This window comes from Ixodes scapularis, unplaced genomic scaffold, assembly GCF_016920785.2.
Source record: "Ixodes scapularis isolate PalLabHiFi unplaced genomic scaffold, ASM1692078v2 PGA_scaffold4__175_contigs__length_147842914, whole genome shotgun sequence".
Lineage (NCBI taxonomy): Eukaryota > Metazoa > Arthropoda > Arachnida > Ixodida > Ixodidae > Ixodes > Ixodes scapularis.
In genome coordinates, this window is record NW_024609879.1 from 99,617,041 (window position 1) to 99,631,408 (window position 14,368).

General features: G+C 47.6%; 1 protein-coding gene and 1 pseudogene across 1 annotated transcript; one reads left to right on the plus strand and one right to left on the minus strand.

Annotated features, from left to right (window-relative positions):
• The first annotated feature begins 1,258 nt into the window (after nucleotides 1–1,258).
• On the plus strand, nucleotides 1,259–2,463 carry LOC115323594 (annotated as a pseudogene).
• A 7,935-nt stretch (nucleotides 2,464–10,398) lies between these two features.
• On the minus strand, nucleotides 10,399–13,950 carry LOC121837825. Its single transcript, XM_042293652.1, has 3 exons — nucleotides 13,941–13,950; nucleotides 13,682–13,838; nucleotides 10,399–11,485 (listed from the first exon to the last, which is right to left on the minus strand). Exons 1-3 carry the CDS (start codon nucleotides 13,948–13,950, stop codon nucleotides 10,399–10,401), a joined length of 1,254 nt encoding a protein of 417 aa, XP_042149586.1.
• Between the last annotated feature and the right edge of the window lie 418 nt (nucleotides 13,951–14,368).

Genomic DNA, 14,368 nt, shown 5'->3' on the forward strand with positions numbered 1-14,368 from the left:
CATAAATCCCTCACCGCGCGCGTTGCATTCCGGGAGCCTGTGGGCCGGGAGCGGAGCGCGTATGGATTTTGCTGCCCACAGATTCTCACAATGCATAACGTGGCATTACGCCGCGATGAGGCACTTCGAGTTTTGAAATAAGTTTATTGTCAGCAATAAAGCCGCAAGACTTGTCACTCAAACAGTGGACTGGGTCATCCAGGGTCAATGAACGGTCTTTATCGAAGACGTTGTGTGAAGGGTTCGTACTGGACTTGCAGCATGTGGTCATATTTTAGATCTAGGACTCTAATTCTGCCGGGACCATTGTCTCTCGGTGGAAACTATCGGTTGGCAAGCTCCTCAATTCCGCGGAAATTTGATAAATGATATTAGGTACATTAAATGGCGCTTTCCTTTTTTTGCGTATGGTCCATTGCATTCTCATGGAAGCAGACTCGGATTTCGAAACCCCGTGAGGCGCGCGTTGCATGCGTGGCCCAGGAGGTGGCAGATTTGGTCAGCTGCCAAACACTTTCGGAAACAAAAACAACAAAAGTAAAAAGGTGGGAGTGGAGTACAAGGCGACACTTCGGAAAGGCGGCACATTATAAGGTAGCATGGTTGGTCAGCTACAAACAATTTTTTTTTAAAAGAAGTAAAGTAAAAACAAGTAAAAAGGTAGGAGACAAAGACGAGGCGATGCTCTGAAAAGACGCGGTGGCGCGTGCCAGGAACGCAGAGACCGGATGTGAGCGTTGGTTATATGCTTCTCATATAACGCAGTTCTGCATATGACGGTTTCATCAGTAGACTCAAATACAGACTAAATTGTTTTTTATTTATTAATCAACGCCTTCCGACCCGATTGTTTCGACCTTTGCTTCTACGCTTTTCTCAAACCCCACGGAAAGACGATGGAGTGGTAGTTGGAGAAGCACGAGTGCCTAGATCCCAGACAGTCGGGCTTCCGAGCGGAAATGGGTATACCCATGACAGTCTCAAACTTTTCTACGAAGAAGTTATTGCCGAAAAGAATAAGCAAGATCCACGACTTGTCGTTGCTCTCGACATCCGAAAGGCTTTTGACGCTATCCCTCAATGGGCTGTCGCTAGAGGAGCCAAGGCATGCGGCATTCGAGGCAAGGCACAGAATTTCATAGAGGACTTCCTACGCAGTAGAAACTTCCAGGTGAAAAGTAGAGACACCAAAGGTCCCCAGACGCCGAACTGCAGAGGAGTACCGCAGGGGGCGGTGATATCGCCGGTCCTCTTCAACATGGTGATGGCGGGTCTTCCGACCCGACTTCGTACGATTGAAGGGCTAGGTTTCACCGTCTTCGCTGACGACGTGACGCTCTGGACTCGCGGCGGATCCTTAGGTGAGCAGGAATGGACGATGCAACGCGGCATAGAACAAGTCCTGGAGTATCTCAAAGGGTTCGGAATGGAAGCGTCCCCTGAGAAGACGCAATACATGGTAGTAGCCAGGCCCCGAGACCATAGGAAAGGAATCGCCAACTCGATACGACTCGAGGTAAAGGGGCAAGAGATTGGCAGAAAACAACAGATCAAAATCCTCAGAGTCACCTTTGAGGAAACGGCCAGAAGTACGAAATGGCTCCCGGAGATAGAGAAAAACTGGGTTCAGGGCTTGAAGCTCATTAGAAAAACAACCAACAAGTCATGGGGCGCCGACGAGAAGGCTCTTCGCATCCTGGCGGAAGCCCTGCTCACGTCGAGAGCTCTATACAACTGCAACTGGCTAAATCTCACCCGCGGGCAGTGGAAAAAGCTAGAAAGATTGAATAACCGATCCATGAGGGTGATCACAGGCCCTCCCAACTTCACGCCACTCGAAGAGCTGAGGCAAGAAGCTCAGATGAGCCGTATTGAGGAGAGAGCCGACGTACAGAACATCGCTCAATTTCAACGACTGGAGCGGACCAGGTAAGGTCGTCGACTTTTAGAGGATTTGGGGTACGACATAAGGAACAAGCCCCCACTTGAACAGCCCCTTCCACCGTGGCAAGAGGAGTCAGTTACAGACCATTGGCCACTCCCTAAAGCCCTAAACGAAGGGAAGAGGGCAAGAGCTGCTGGACTACATGCAGCTTGGTGCGAGGAACATGAAAAGGGCGACGAGATACGCTACACCGACGCAGCAAGGACCGAGGGAGCCTCAGCAGCAGCATGGCACGACCCAAGAAGGAACAAGGGGTGAGCCGAAGCGCTACCGCAGGGCACATCCGTCAAAGAAGCCGAGCTCAGGGCGATTCTTGCGGCGGTCAAAGACATCCTGAGCATCTCAGTAACGGGCAGTAAAGCCAGAATTTTTACGGATTCTCAGGAGGCGATCATCGCGACCAAATGCAGCAGGGCCAAAGGCTGCACAACTAAAAAGATAAAAAAAAAAAGATTGCGACGGAGCTTTGAGAAAGGGGCACCGGTTTGTACATAACGTGGCTTCCTGGACACAGTGGAATAGCCGGAAACGAGAGGGCACACAGGGCCGCAGTGGCGGCAGCACATTATAGCTCCACGCTTGGCCCGACCTCTCCATCCGGCAGGCACGAGATGGTAGATCCGGAGGAGCAGGCCGAACTCGACAGGCAGGCGAGGAAGGCCTACCTCAGGAGTCTCCTACCGCCACAAGAAGACGAGATACCAGCAGGCTACAGCCGATGGGCTGCCGTCCGGGTCCGTCGTATCAGGACCAAGACGCCGTGCACTCCAGTGAAACTGGAGAGCTTTGACTTGCTGGAACCAGAAGAAGCAAAGTGCAAGACCTGCACGGTGAACAACATGGCGACACTCCAACACCTTCTTTGGAACTGCAAAGGTCTAAAAGGTCTAGATAGACACAGACACGAAGCCCTCGAAGTCCTCCATGAGGAAGACCGACCGAGGACGCTAGACGAATGGGCCCGACCCAGAGGCTCGCCACAACATCGTAAAGCGCTCCTCGACTCCCTGATGGATTACATCAGAAAATCGGGGACACATAACCTCATATAACCTCACCGTATTCATCTTTATATCCCCCCCCCCCCCCAAACCCCAATAACCCTACCCCTCCTGCTTAAGACCTACTCGGCCAAGGCAGGCGATCCTCCTTTCCATATTAAAGACATGTTTCACTCACTCACTCTCAAACCCCGTTGTCAAAAAACCATAGAGAATAATAATAATAAAAAAGAGTTGAGAAAAGTTTGAACCATTCTTATCGTTTTAAAATCGACAATCCAAACCACCATCTGACTATTGTACGGTCATTGCATTGTTTTGTCAATTGATCAGACATATTAGTGGTTTTGGCACGTGACAGGGACGCTTTGACTTCAATGTTGGACCACGGCATCTGAACTATTCCTCGCAGTGTACTGTCAAAGGCACACGTCAAAGTCAAAATCAAAGTGTTTATTGACATTGGAGCTCCGGCGAAATATTGATGGTCATCGACTCTTATAAAATTTTAAGCACACACTAAATGTTCACCACCCTAGTATGTCTATAAATATCTCATAAAAGAATATAATTTTCTTTAGAGAAACGAATTTTAAAGTTTACGTGCACGCTTCCGAGTCGTTAGCTGCCGCTCTACTGGCAACAACGAGCAGGAGCACTCGTGTCGTCAAATGGTGCATCCAAGATCAGACGACGCACCCTCCTCCACGGCGTTATGTAGAGATGGCCAACGTGCAGGCGAGCTGGAGCGTATGGATCATGATGTTTAAATCCTGAGACGCAAGAAATGTGACAGACGAGCATCTGTTGTGCGTTGTAGTGGCGTCTGAGGTTTTGCGCATTGTGTCTGGTTTATAATATTTGCGGGACGCGATGGAGGGTGGGGAAGACTGGTGATGTGCTGTGGTGTGCAATAGCACCAAAAAGAAATCCAGCAGAGTGACATCTCATCTGTTTCCAATCGAGAAGCCTCTGAGACGGAAGTGGCCGTCCGACCAGTATATACGACGCGAATGCCGGCTTTCGCGTCGTGTTAGAAAACAGTTCGCACCATGCTCGCAAACATAACCTTCCATGCCATCTTACTTCTGAAGCAACATATCTGTCCCTATGTCGGCGAATCGCGAATTCAGCCTCCACTGGTGGCCCCTCGGAGGCGACGCCGGTGGATCAAATGCGCACGGTGAACCGTCTGAAATCTCGTGATGAAAATTATAACATTCGCTGGTCATTCCGTGACTCGGACAAGATTCATGAATCGTAAGCTATTATTTCCCACGGACAATTGCGACGACCTTTTGAGTGCCTCTGACTCTGCGCGAAACAGGCTCAAACTGCGTGCCAACGTTATTAAATTACCTCAGTTACGAAACTACTCATAGACGCTGCTTGCCACGAGCCGTATACCCCGCTCTCTCAACACAGCTTGCCTCTCCTCGTTCGACGCGCCGGACGGCAGCAATGGTAAGTGCAGTGTATTCTATGGAATACGAACATTTCGGAGCACTGAGTCTGGATGGCGTTGCACCGTGCACTATGCTAAAGTGCCGCCGCGCTGCTATTCGCCGAGATCCGATCATGTGGGGCGCAGACTCAAATGCCGTCCAGGAAAGTAGACGCTTCACGCGCTCCAGTGTACGCTCCCCTGCTTTTGAGCGCGCCGCGCGCTTCGACTCCAAACGCCGTGCAGCCTGCAGGAAAGCCGGCGCTACGGAGATGAACGCGTAACTCTCCCGTAAAAGCCTCTACTTTATGGAACACCGAGTTTTGAAATGGAAATATATGTGGCGATTTAAACGACGGGAGGCGCACTGGAGTGAGTGAAGAAAGGAGGGTACCCCATTCCACGGGAGTTCCGCACCTGAGGTAATCTAGTAACGTTGCTGCGTGCTGATGTTTATACAACATCTGACGTCACAACAAGATGGCAGACCAGGAGAGTTGCAGGTTAGTTTCGGTTTCGGTTTTATCGTATTTGTACGATTAAAATAATAATTTTAGGTAAAATTTACTTGCGGCTCTATAGGCTCCGTTTCTATTGCGCTCTTTCAGAAAATATGTTTAGTTGAAAACGTTCAAATTAACACCGGAGCTCCCCATGAACATCCGTGTAAGGCCGTGAGTCTGAGGCAGTCAAAAAGCAGGAGCCCTTGCATACAAATGCTGACTAAGTGACAGATGATTATAAAATGAAATGAGTACATACAAAAATGGACGAGCTATGTGGAAGGCGAAGTTGTAAATATAGATACATCTTCACTCGCGATGCCGGACTAGATGCTTGAACTCAGCAACGCTAGCAGCCTGCCGAACATAATCTGATCGGAGGTTCCACAGTCCGGGATTCTGAATGAATAGGGAAGAGGAAGGCGCTAATGGTGCGCGCAAAGCGCTGGTCCAGTACTGAAGGGTTACGCCTTGGCCTCCGTATGTAGCCGTCAAGGATGGGGTAGATAACAGTGACATCATGAAGGTACTTGTACAGAACTACTCGCATGGAGAGCAGTCGACGCATGTCAAGTCTATAGACCACCGAAGAGACTGTAAACGTCTCTCGCTGGGGAGGTTGCCAGCCCTGCCATCCTGGATGTAAACCGCTGTCTTAGTGGCTTTTCTTTAAGTCGACTCAAGCCTCTTGTGTAGGTCAGCCTGACGGGGGCTTCAGATAGACAAACAGTACTCCAGAACCGGTAGTACAAGAGCGGTGTAGAGCATGCAGAATGCAAGTTGACGCATCCCTCTCGATGTAGTTCGTTATGAGACCTCTTAATTTGTAGGCTTTTTTACAGAGGTAGTCCACATGCAATCGAAATGACCGACTACAATCAAACCGTTTTCACCTCAAGAACCATAGTAAAAAACGTCCGGTGCCTCGCGGAGCATGACTAATATCGTTCTTTATGTGGATAATTAAGAGATATGTAGGTGCATTTTAGATAAGATATGTGTTCTCTTATCAAGACGTACACGTTCCAAATGCCAAAAGCATCGCTTTTTCCTCCGTCAACAAAATCTCGTAAGAACTACTTCGCGCCGCGTATGAACAGTGCACAAAACTTGCTTTTTTTCTTGAGGTGAAAACGGGTACAGTACATATATAGATTTGTGCCAGTGGCCTCCTGTATTTTCGTCCCATCGGCACTGTACGCAAAGTCGTCCACTTTTCGTTTTCGGCTTATTCTGAGCAACACAGATTTGTTGGGGTTTAGACCACTTACAGATCCGGAAGAGGTCGGACTACAAGACCTCCCGGTCCTTGGCGAAGTGAATGGTTGTGTAGAGTAGTGCACGTGGGAGAGTGTATATACCCTGCAAGATGCTTAGTTTACACGAGCATTCGCGCAAGCAAATAACTATTTCTAAAGCCTTGTGCTTTTCACTCATACCAAAATTTATCTCTCTAAAGTTATACCAAGCGGTGGTGCTAGCTCCGAAACAAAGCATGCGCAAATGCTTCGTGCTTTAAAAAAGGTTTTACGGATGCGCAAAAACCGCGGGCTCTGTGGAAAAAAAAAAGAGGAGAAAAAAAGGCGATTGTTTTGGAAGGGTAGTTCTCACTGACCACTAGCCATGCACAGGTGTCATGCAAGAGGGACGTCGTGGCATACAGTATATATATATATATATATATATATATATATATATATATATATATATATATATATATATATATATATATATATATATATACATATATATATCAACCGCTGCCAAGACACTTCTTCGTGTTTACAGGAACGTCGCCTTCCCTTGTCTTTCTAAAAAGGAGAAGCCACGCACCAGATCTATACGTTCCAACTTCCCACATCGGTTTTTATTTCATTCTTTTTTGTTCTCAGATTTTTTTTTTATTTTACTTTTCTCTCTGTTTCCTTCCAACAGTCTGGTCAAGACAACTGGCCTCACCCGACAACTTACCCAGAAAGTGTTGCCTCATCCATTCTCTATTAATTGTTTCTTCGTTCTGCATACTGTACCCAATCATGATGTGGCGCCTGGTGGAAGTGCGATAGTTAACAGAAATTTTGGGATCAAGCAATAATGAGTAATTTTTTTTGACGTGTTTAATTACGGCGCGGCGTGCGGTGAAGGTCCGATAATCATCGAACACATTGTGAGCGACGAGCAATTGCTACTTGCTTCTATAAATCAGACTTAGTAAGTAAGGAATTCCTACCGCGTTACCTGCGGAGACCGATCACGCGATTAACTAACCGATTAAGTGCTAATCGACTGGATTTTCTTAATCGATCTCCAGAACTGCGATGCTATTGCGCACCAATGCTTCGCTCGCGTATTCCATCGCATATTTATACGATGTCAGTTATAGGAGCGAGCTCGATCGCCCACGGTGATTTAGGAATTAGTTGAGGCCGCTAGAGAGCGTTCGTGGCCGATCCAGCGAAGCGGCGAATGGTTCCAGCAAGCCAACAAGAACATGGAAGCACGTGTGTTCCTGCGAAGTCCTTATTGGCTTGCTGGGACTTTCGCCCCTTATCAAGCTATACTAAATCGCGGAGGGGAAGAATGACACAGTAGAGAGTTTTAGTAGATCGTTCCCATGACTCCGATAACGATACCCGATACTCCGCCACCGCCTCCCTTACGCATGCATTGTATCGTCATCGGGGCTATCGGGGGTATCGGAACGATCTACTAAAACTCTCTAGTGCATGACCACCCAGGGGTGCTATTCTGGTCACAAGCGGTCACGTTCGTGTTTCTCGAAAACTCCTCCCCCGTACGAACCGCGCGCTCCTATTGGCCACAGCCCGCGTGATAATTCCACGCGGTTCCCATGGGAACGTTCGCGAAACACGAAAGCAACCGTTTGCCGTAAGCTGTCGCTCTTCGAGTTCGGACCGTGACGACAAAGTGACGTATGACCACGTCCGACCTACGTAGCTCGTAGCGGAAGTCGCGTCACTAGATTAACTGCGGTATTACTCGACACACCCTACTCTCTGTTCCACTATGAGTGCGAGCTAGTGCGGGTGTAGGAGCTACAAGAACGTGCTCCGGGCTTTCAACGTCCCTGTCGAGCAGGCGCGCTTGCGCAGTGGAAGCCAACGTTCGTGCAAGATTGTTCGGGGTGATGCGCTCGTGCTTTTAACTTCTCTTTCTATTGCACGAAGGGGAACAAGCTTTGGGCAGGATTCTAGAGCGTAGAAAATGGCGGCGATGCTTGTTGCTCAACGATGGCTCGACCAACGCGTACAATGACGGGTTTTCCGCGAGCACCCGGTTGCCTTCGCGATGCACGACGACTGTTTCTGACGACAATACCGCTTGTCGAAAAGCACCGTGTGATCGCAGTGTGACAACGAGAGACGGCGACGATGAGAGATGACGACCGTCGAGCAGCAGCTACTAATTGAATCGCACTGAGATTTTTCGCAGCGGGGAACTGCAAGTGCGCGGTTGCCCCCGATGATCACATAGCTAATGCCCAGTGGATGGTGATCAGAGCCGTGACGGCCGTCGTGAGTATCGCTGTCAACCGGATGGGAAGAGACGGCTGGGTCGACGAAACCCCGAACCGAGGCAGCTGAGGCATGTGCGAAAGAAGGCTTTCGTCGCCACCATGACAAGCACATTGACGTCGTCGGGTGCGTTGACTAAACTTAGACTCTAACTAAACCTTCGTCACCGTCATCATCGGTCTGAAGGAGACCGTCACCATTCTGAAGGACTCCAACAATTTGCCGCAAACACCATTTTGCCATTAACAACATGGTGGTAAGGGGACGTTTAAACTTCAGGGTTTCTACCGCTTCGAAGTTAGTGCACGCTTAGTACCTATGTCTTCAGTTGACAATTTGTTGCGGTCTGTAGCTAATGTAAATCACGCAATAAAATCTGGATGGGTTGCTGTGTGCATTTTGTTGTATCAATTAGATATTTTACCTTTTCACGCCAAGCTGCTGGAATTGAAAGTCAGTCATCGGAAAGTCATAAGAACACTTTTCGATGCCCTGCAATAAACTACGAACAGGTCTGTCCTAAAATGAATCGTTACTTGTCTAGACAGCAGCAGTTTAGTCTGACAGAGTATGGTAACATTGTTACCCACTGTAGACGAGAAATTTAGCCAGTGTCTTGTGGATGGTTGTCATCTTCGTGACCAAGAAAAACAATAAAAATAGAATTGTCCTACATTCAACACACGTGTGTTAAATGTAAAGGTTATTATAGCAATTAAATAGATTTTCCTTTCAAAAGTGACAGTAACTCATTGAAATTAAAGAGTAGTGTGAGCTGGATTTTTGAAATTTGCCTGTGATGCAGAGCAAATACGCACTGTTGGCTTATCACCATCAAGCATAAACGACAAGCGGAGGCAGAGTAGATGTGTGAAGGAAAAGCGAGCATATGTACTAAAGAAAGAACTGCTACGTAACGTGAAGAATGTCAGCAACTATCTTGCCATTGTGGTACGAGCTCAGTGGCTATGCACATGCTTATTGCAGCCTGTGAATGTAGGATGCTCCCCTTATGTGGCAAAGCCAGAGGGGGGGGGGGGGGGGGGGCGAGAGGGGAGGGGGGTTTATGGGGCTTCGCTCCTTCCCTCCCCAAATCCGGCGGGCCCTAGAATATACACACAAATTCCGACAGCATCCCCCCCCCCCCCCCACCCCAAGTCATAAACATCCCAGCCACCTCAACCTCGCTTCATCCTCACCCCCTTAGAAGTTCCTGGCTACGCCACTACTATCAACAGCACTCAATAGATAGTCAACATTACCAAGATAAACGAAATTTATTTTATTTCATGCACTATATAGGCAGTGTTTTCGTCTTTATATGCATGCAGCCAAAGCACACACTGTAGAAAACACTTGTGTGAAGCCTGCGTTCACAATGCAGTCCCCGTCAAACTTTCAAGGCGTTAACGAATTCCACAAATTAAATTTTCAACGAAACGAATTCGTTTTGCACAACGCTGGCAAACTTACGTTGCGTTTTACATCATTCACCTTTGTCGTCCGATGAATCAGTAGTCAGCACTACACAAACCTCAATGAGCTTGTCGTTTGTTTTCTTGCCGTTGGGGCGATCGCTGGCGGTCGTGGCGGCGGCAAAATTCTTTCTCAGACCGTTGGCTGCTGCCTCCGTGCTCGCGCAAACGTGGTTCCCTTGGTGTCAAGGTGAGGTTTTGAATCTTAATGCACGGCAACGCTGAATAAAGGTCTATTACCGTCTTCATAATCTCAGCAACGCTACCGTACGAGCCACAACAACACCACCACTTTCAAGCTTCATAACACCGGCACAAATAGAAGCCAAGAAAGAAGAAGAGGTTTATTTAGAAAGACAGAGAGGTCGCTCCATGCAGTTTGCATTAACCAGTTTCTCTGTGCTGGGGAGGGGGAATAGGGGATGCCAAAGAAGGGCAAGAAGAGGAAATTAATAAAAACACATCACAATAACGTGGAGCTCTATATCTGCTCCTTAAAGACGGCAAATAAGTTGGGTATCACGTAAGAAACGTAGTAGGTATTTGGTCGCATCAGCTAGCTTTTCTGGGCTCTCCCACGCTCCTAAGATCTTCTGGAGAGAGAACGGTCGGGAGTCCAGCTGGGAAAGTTCTTCAGTAAGCACCTCCCTTTCCACGTCATAAATTGTGCAAGTGCATAACAGGTGTTCTAGTGACTCCACTTCTTCACATATCAAGCAGTTTGCAGAAGGTTTTTTCCCAATACAGTGGAGATATTTATATGTAAATGCAACGCCCAGCCTGATTCGGTGAAGTACTGATTCAGTCTTTCTTGTAAGGTTTCTGGGCGGTCTGAACTTAAGTTCAGGATCTATATTATAAAGTCGTGGATAGTGGTGAGAAGGGCTTGCCCAGAGGGCCGCACCTATCTTTTTTCCGACCCAGAAAACCGTTGCACCAGCGTCAGTTCTTGAATATGGAACAGAAATGCTAGATATGTTGTCGTGACCGCTCTTTGCTGCTTGGTCAGCGGCCTCATTACCAGGGACGCCACAATGGCTCGGGATCCATTGAAAGTGAATGTGGTGGCCAGCCTGTTGGGCCTGTTGGCAGAGGCTGACTACGGTGAATGTCAGCTGTTCATTTGCTCCACGTCGTAGATAGTGCTGCATGCTCTGGAGTGCAGCTTTTGAGTCAGTGAAAACGGACCATGCTCGTGGTTCGGTGCGTATTATATATTTCAAGCTTTCCCTAATGGCCACCAGCTCCGAGACAGTTGATGAGGTGCGGTGGCCTAGTCTGAATTTGAGCACGACTTGTTCCATGGGTATAACTACTCCGGCAGCTGAGCTTTGATGAGTTGTTGACCCGTCAGTGTAAATGTGAGTTCTGAACCGATGGTTGATATTGATTAATGAGAGGGTCAGTTGCTTTAATACAGTTTGTGCAGTTGACGCTTTTTTCTGTATGCCATCTATATTGAGTGATATTGTAGGGCATGTTAGTGTCCAAGGTGGAACATCCGCCAACTTTGGTGTTTCAAACTGCTTTGGTATATTTGGCTCCTGCTGTATCAAGAATTTAGCATAGCTTGAATCCTTCCTGGATGATTGTATCCGGGCAAGGTGGTGGGATTCATGCCTTGTTAGGTGGCGTAAGTGTACACGTAGTGTTTCTTTTGCACGAAGTGCTTCAATGGATAGGCACCCAGCTTCTGCTATAACACCCAAAGTCGATGTTGAGTGCGGAACACCTAAGCAAGCACGAAGAGCAGAGCCCTGTACACTTTGTAGTCGCTTCAAATTCGTGGCGCACATCCCATGAAGGACTGGCAGGCTGTACCTCAATAGACCCTCAAATAGAGCTTTGTAAAGACGCAGTACTGATGTTACTTTCGCACCCCAAGTTGTGCCACATATAAAACGTATGAGGTGTATAAAGCTGGTCAATTTTTTTCTAAGGTGCATAATGTGAGGCGTCCATGTCAGTCCTCGATCGATCGATATGCCTAAAAATATGTGGTGTTTTACATACGGAATGGCTTGGCCGGATACCTTGAGGGTGTATTTATCCATGCAACGTCTAGTAAAAGCTATGGCGGCTGATTTCGATGGAGAGATGGTCAATCCGCGATGAAGAAGATATCTATCAATCGTGCCTAATGCTTTTTGAAGACGAGCTCTAACCTGTACTCTGGTAACTCCGGAGGCCCATATGCAGATATCATCTGCATATACCGATGATCGAACTGTTTCTGGAAGTTCCACTCTGAGAGCATTAAGGCATATCATGAATAATGTCGGACTTAGTACGCCACCCTGTGGGACACCCATTGTGACATTATAAAGGGTAGTTTTTTCTTGTGCCGTAGCAACAAAAATTGCCCTGTTAGTTAAGTAACTGGAGATCCACTTGTAGAGTCGCCCTCCTATTTCTAGTTCTTCTAGTGCGTCAAGTATAGCATCATGCGTCACAGAGTCAAAGGCACTCTTGATGTCCAAGAATACGGCTGTGATCATTCGTCGTTGAGATTTTTCGTGTTCAACCGATGTAATTAAATCAATCACCCCGTCTATTGAAGACCGGCCGCGTCGAAAGCCTGACGATTCATTTGAATATAGACCATGATGTTCGAAATGCCATTCCAATCGCGCCAAGATCATACGTTCCATGAGTTTGCCTATGCAACTTGAAAGCGCAATGGGTCGATAGGAAGTGATGGTAAGGGGTGATTTACCTGGCTTTAGTAACGGTATAACTTGAGAGACTTTCCATGATGTAGGTAGCTCGCCTTCGTTCCAGGATTGGTTGAAGAGTCGAAGAAGGCATTTGATTGTACTTGGTCCGAGTCGTGCAATTGCCGAGTAGGTAACACCATCTGGTCCAGGTGAGCTTGACTGCCTACATGATGCAAGAGCAGATTCGAGTTCGTTCAGAGAGAAATCAACGTCCATGCATGACAGAGTTGACGGTGGTGTCGGCCGTGGCGTTTTCGGTGTGATTGTGTGTGTAGACTGCGCCTGCGTAATTCGTATACAGAACTGATTCGCGGCCTCTATATCTGAACACTGCATCGATAGAGCTAGTGCCCGAAACGGATAGCGTTGTTGCGGTGTTGCTCGAAGACCTCTTGATATTTGCCATATTCTCGTAGTACGTTTCCTTGGATCAAGTTCTGAGCACATTTTCCGCCAACGACGTTTTGCAAGTTTGTTCAAATGACGTTTGATTTTTTTAGTTACTCGTCGGAACTCACGTAAATCCTCGGGCCTTTTATGCTTTCTAACTCGCCTCTCAGCACGCCGGCGAATAGCCCGAAGTCGCTCATATTCGGCGTTGAATGTAGTTTGGTTAATCGGTAAGGTTGTTAGCTCTCTTGATTGGTTTAATGAACGAGTGATGGCTTCTGTGAATGATGGTAAGTCCATCTCTTGGTTGCATTCCTCGGTCATTTTTTCTTGAAAGTTTGCCCAATTGATATGGCTAATCTTATGATGAGTTTTCATATTTTTAAAATTCCCAAGCCTCGTATAGGTGGGCACGTGATCACTACCTCTTGATTCAATGTCGGCAAACCATGTTGCTTGAGATGCTAGCGATGGCGAAACGAATGTGAGGTCTAGGCAGCTGCTACTTTTAAGATTCTGTATATACGTAGGGCTACCGTCATTCATTAGGCAGAGATGGTGACAGGCAGCAATATCGGCCAATCTCCTACCTCGAGGGTTGGTGTGCGTGCTGCCCCATACAGAATTATGGGCGTTAAAATCACCTGTTAAGACAAATGGCAACGGGTACTTGCTGAGAATGTCAGTGAGGTAGCCTTCGTCAAATTTAGCTTTCGGTGGGATGTACCCAGCAATGATGGTGAAGTTGCCCTTGCCGTCAGTGACTGTAGCCACTATGTACTCATTATCTTGATGTGGTGGAATAGCGTGATGCACGTAACTGAGGTCTGTGCGCAGGAGAAGGATGACTCTACTTGGTCCTGTAGTCCGGGTTGAAGAAAGATATTCATACCCAGAAAAACGAAAATTGTTTGGAAGCCTTGACTCACATATGGCCATGACAGGAAATTGATGCTTCTGTGAAAATTGCCTAAGATCAGATAGACGCCCCCTTAGGCCTCTCGCGTTCCACTGGAATATAGTCGCATTGTTGTATCTATCATCCATAGTGAGTGCTGTCATAATTATAATAAATGGTAATTAAGTAGTAACAGTTGAGTTAACTCAACCATTGTTGCAGGAGCGGAGTAAATGTGTCAATGAGTTGGACAACGTAGATGGCAATGGGTGAAGACACGTGTTGAAGCAGTCCACGTAAGGCCTTGATCGCAGCACAAAAGATGCTTCCGATGCCCAGCGCAGGTGGTGGTGGTTCAGCTGCAGCATTCGGTTGTGGAGTGCAGGCACTCTTGACAAGGTTGGTGGCAATGTTACTTACAACCTTCCATGTAGAAGGTTGATTGTGAGCGAGGTCTTC

Excerpts from the sequence above, each read along its gene's own strand:
- LOC121837825 (XM_042293652.1), bottom strand. Across the intron at positions 11,486-13,681 it reads CTCACTGACATTCTCAGCAA|GAAGGATTCAAGCTATGCTA; the intron begins GTACCCGTTGCC and ends ACAATCATCCAG.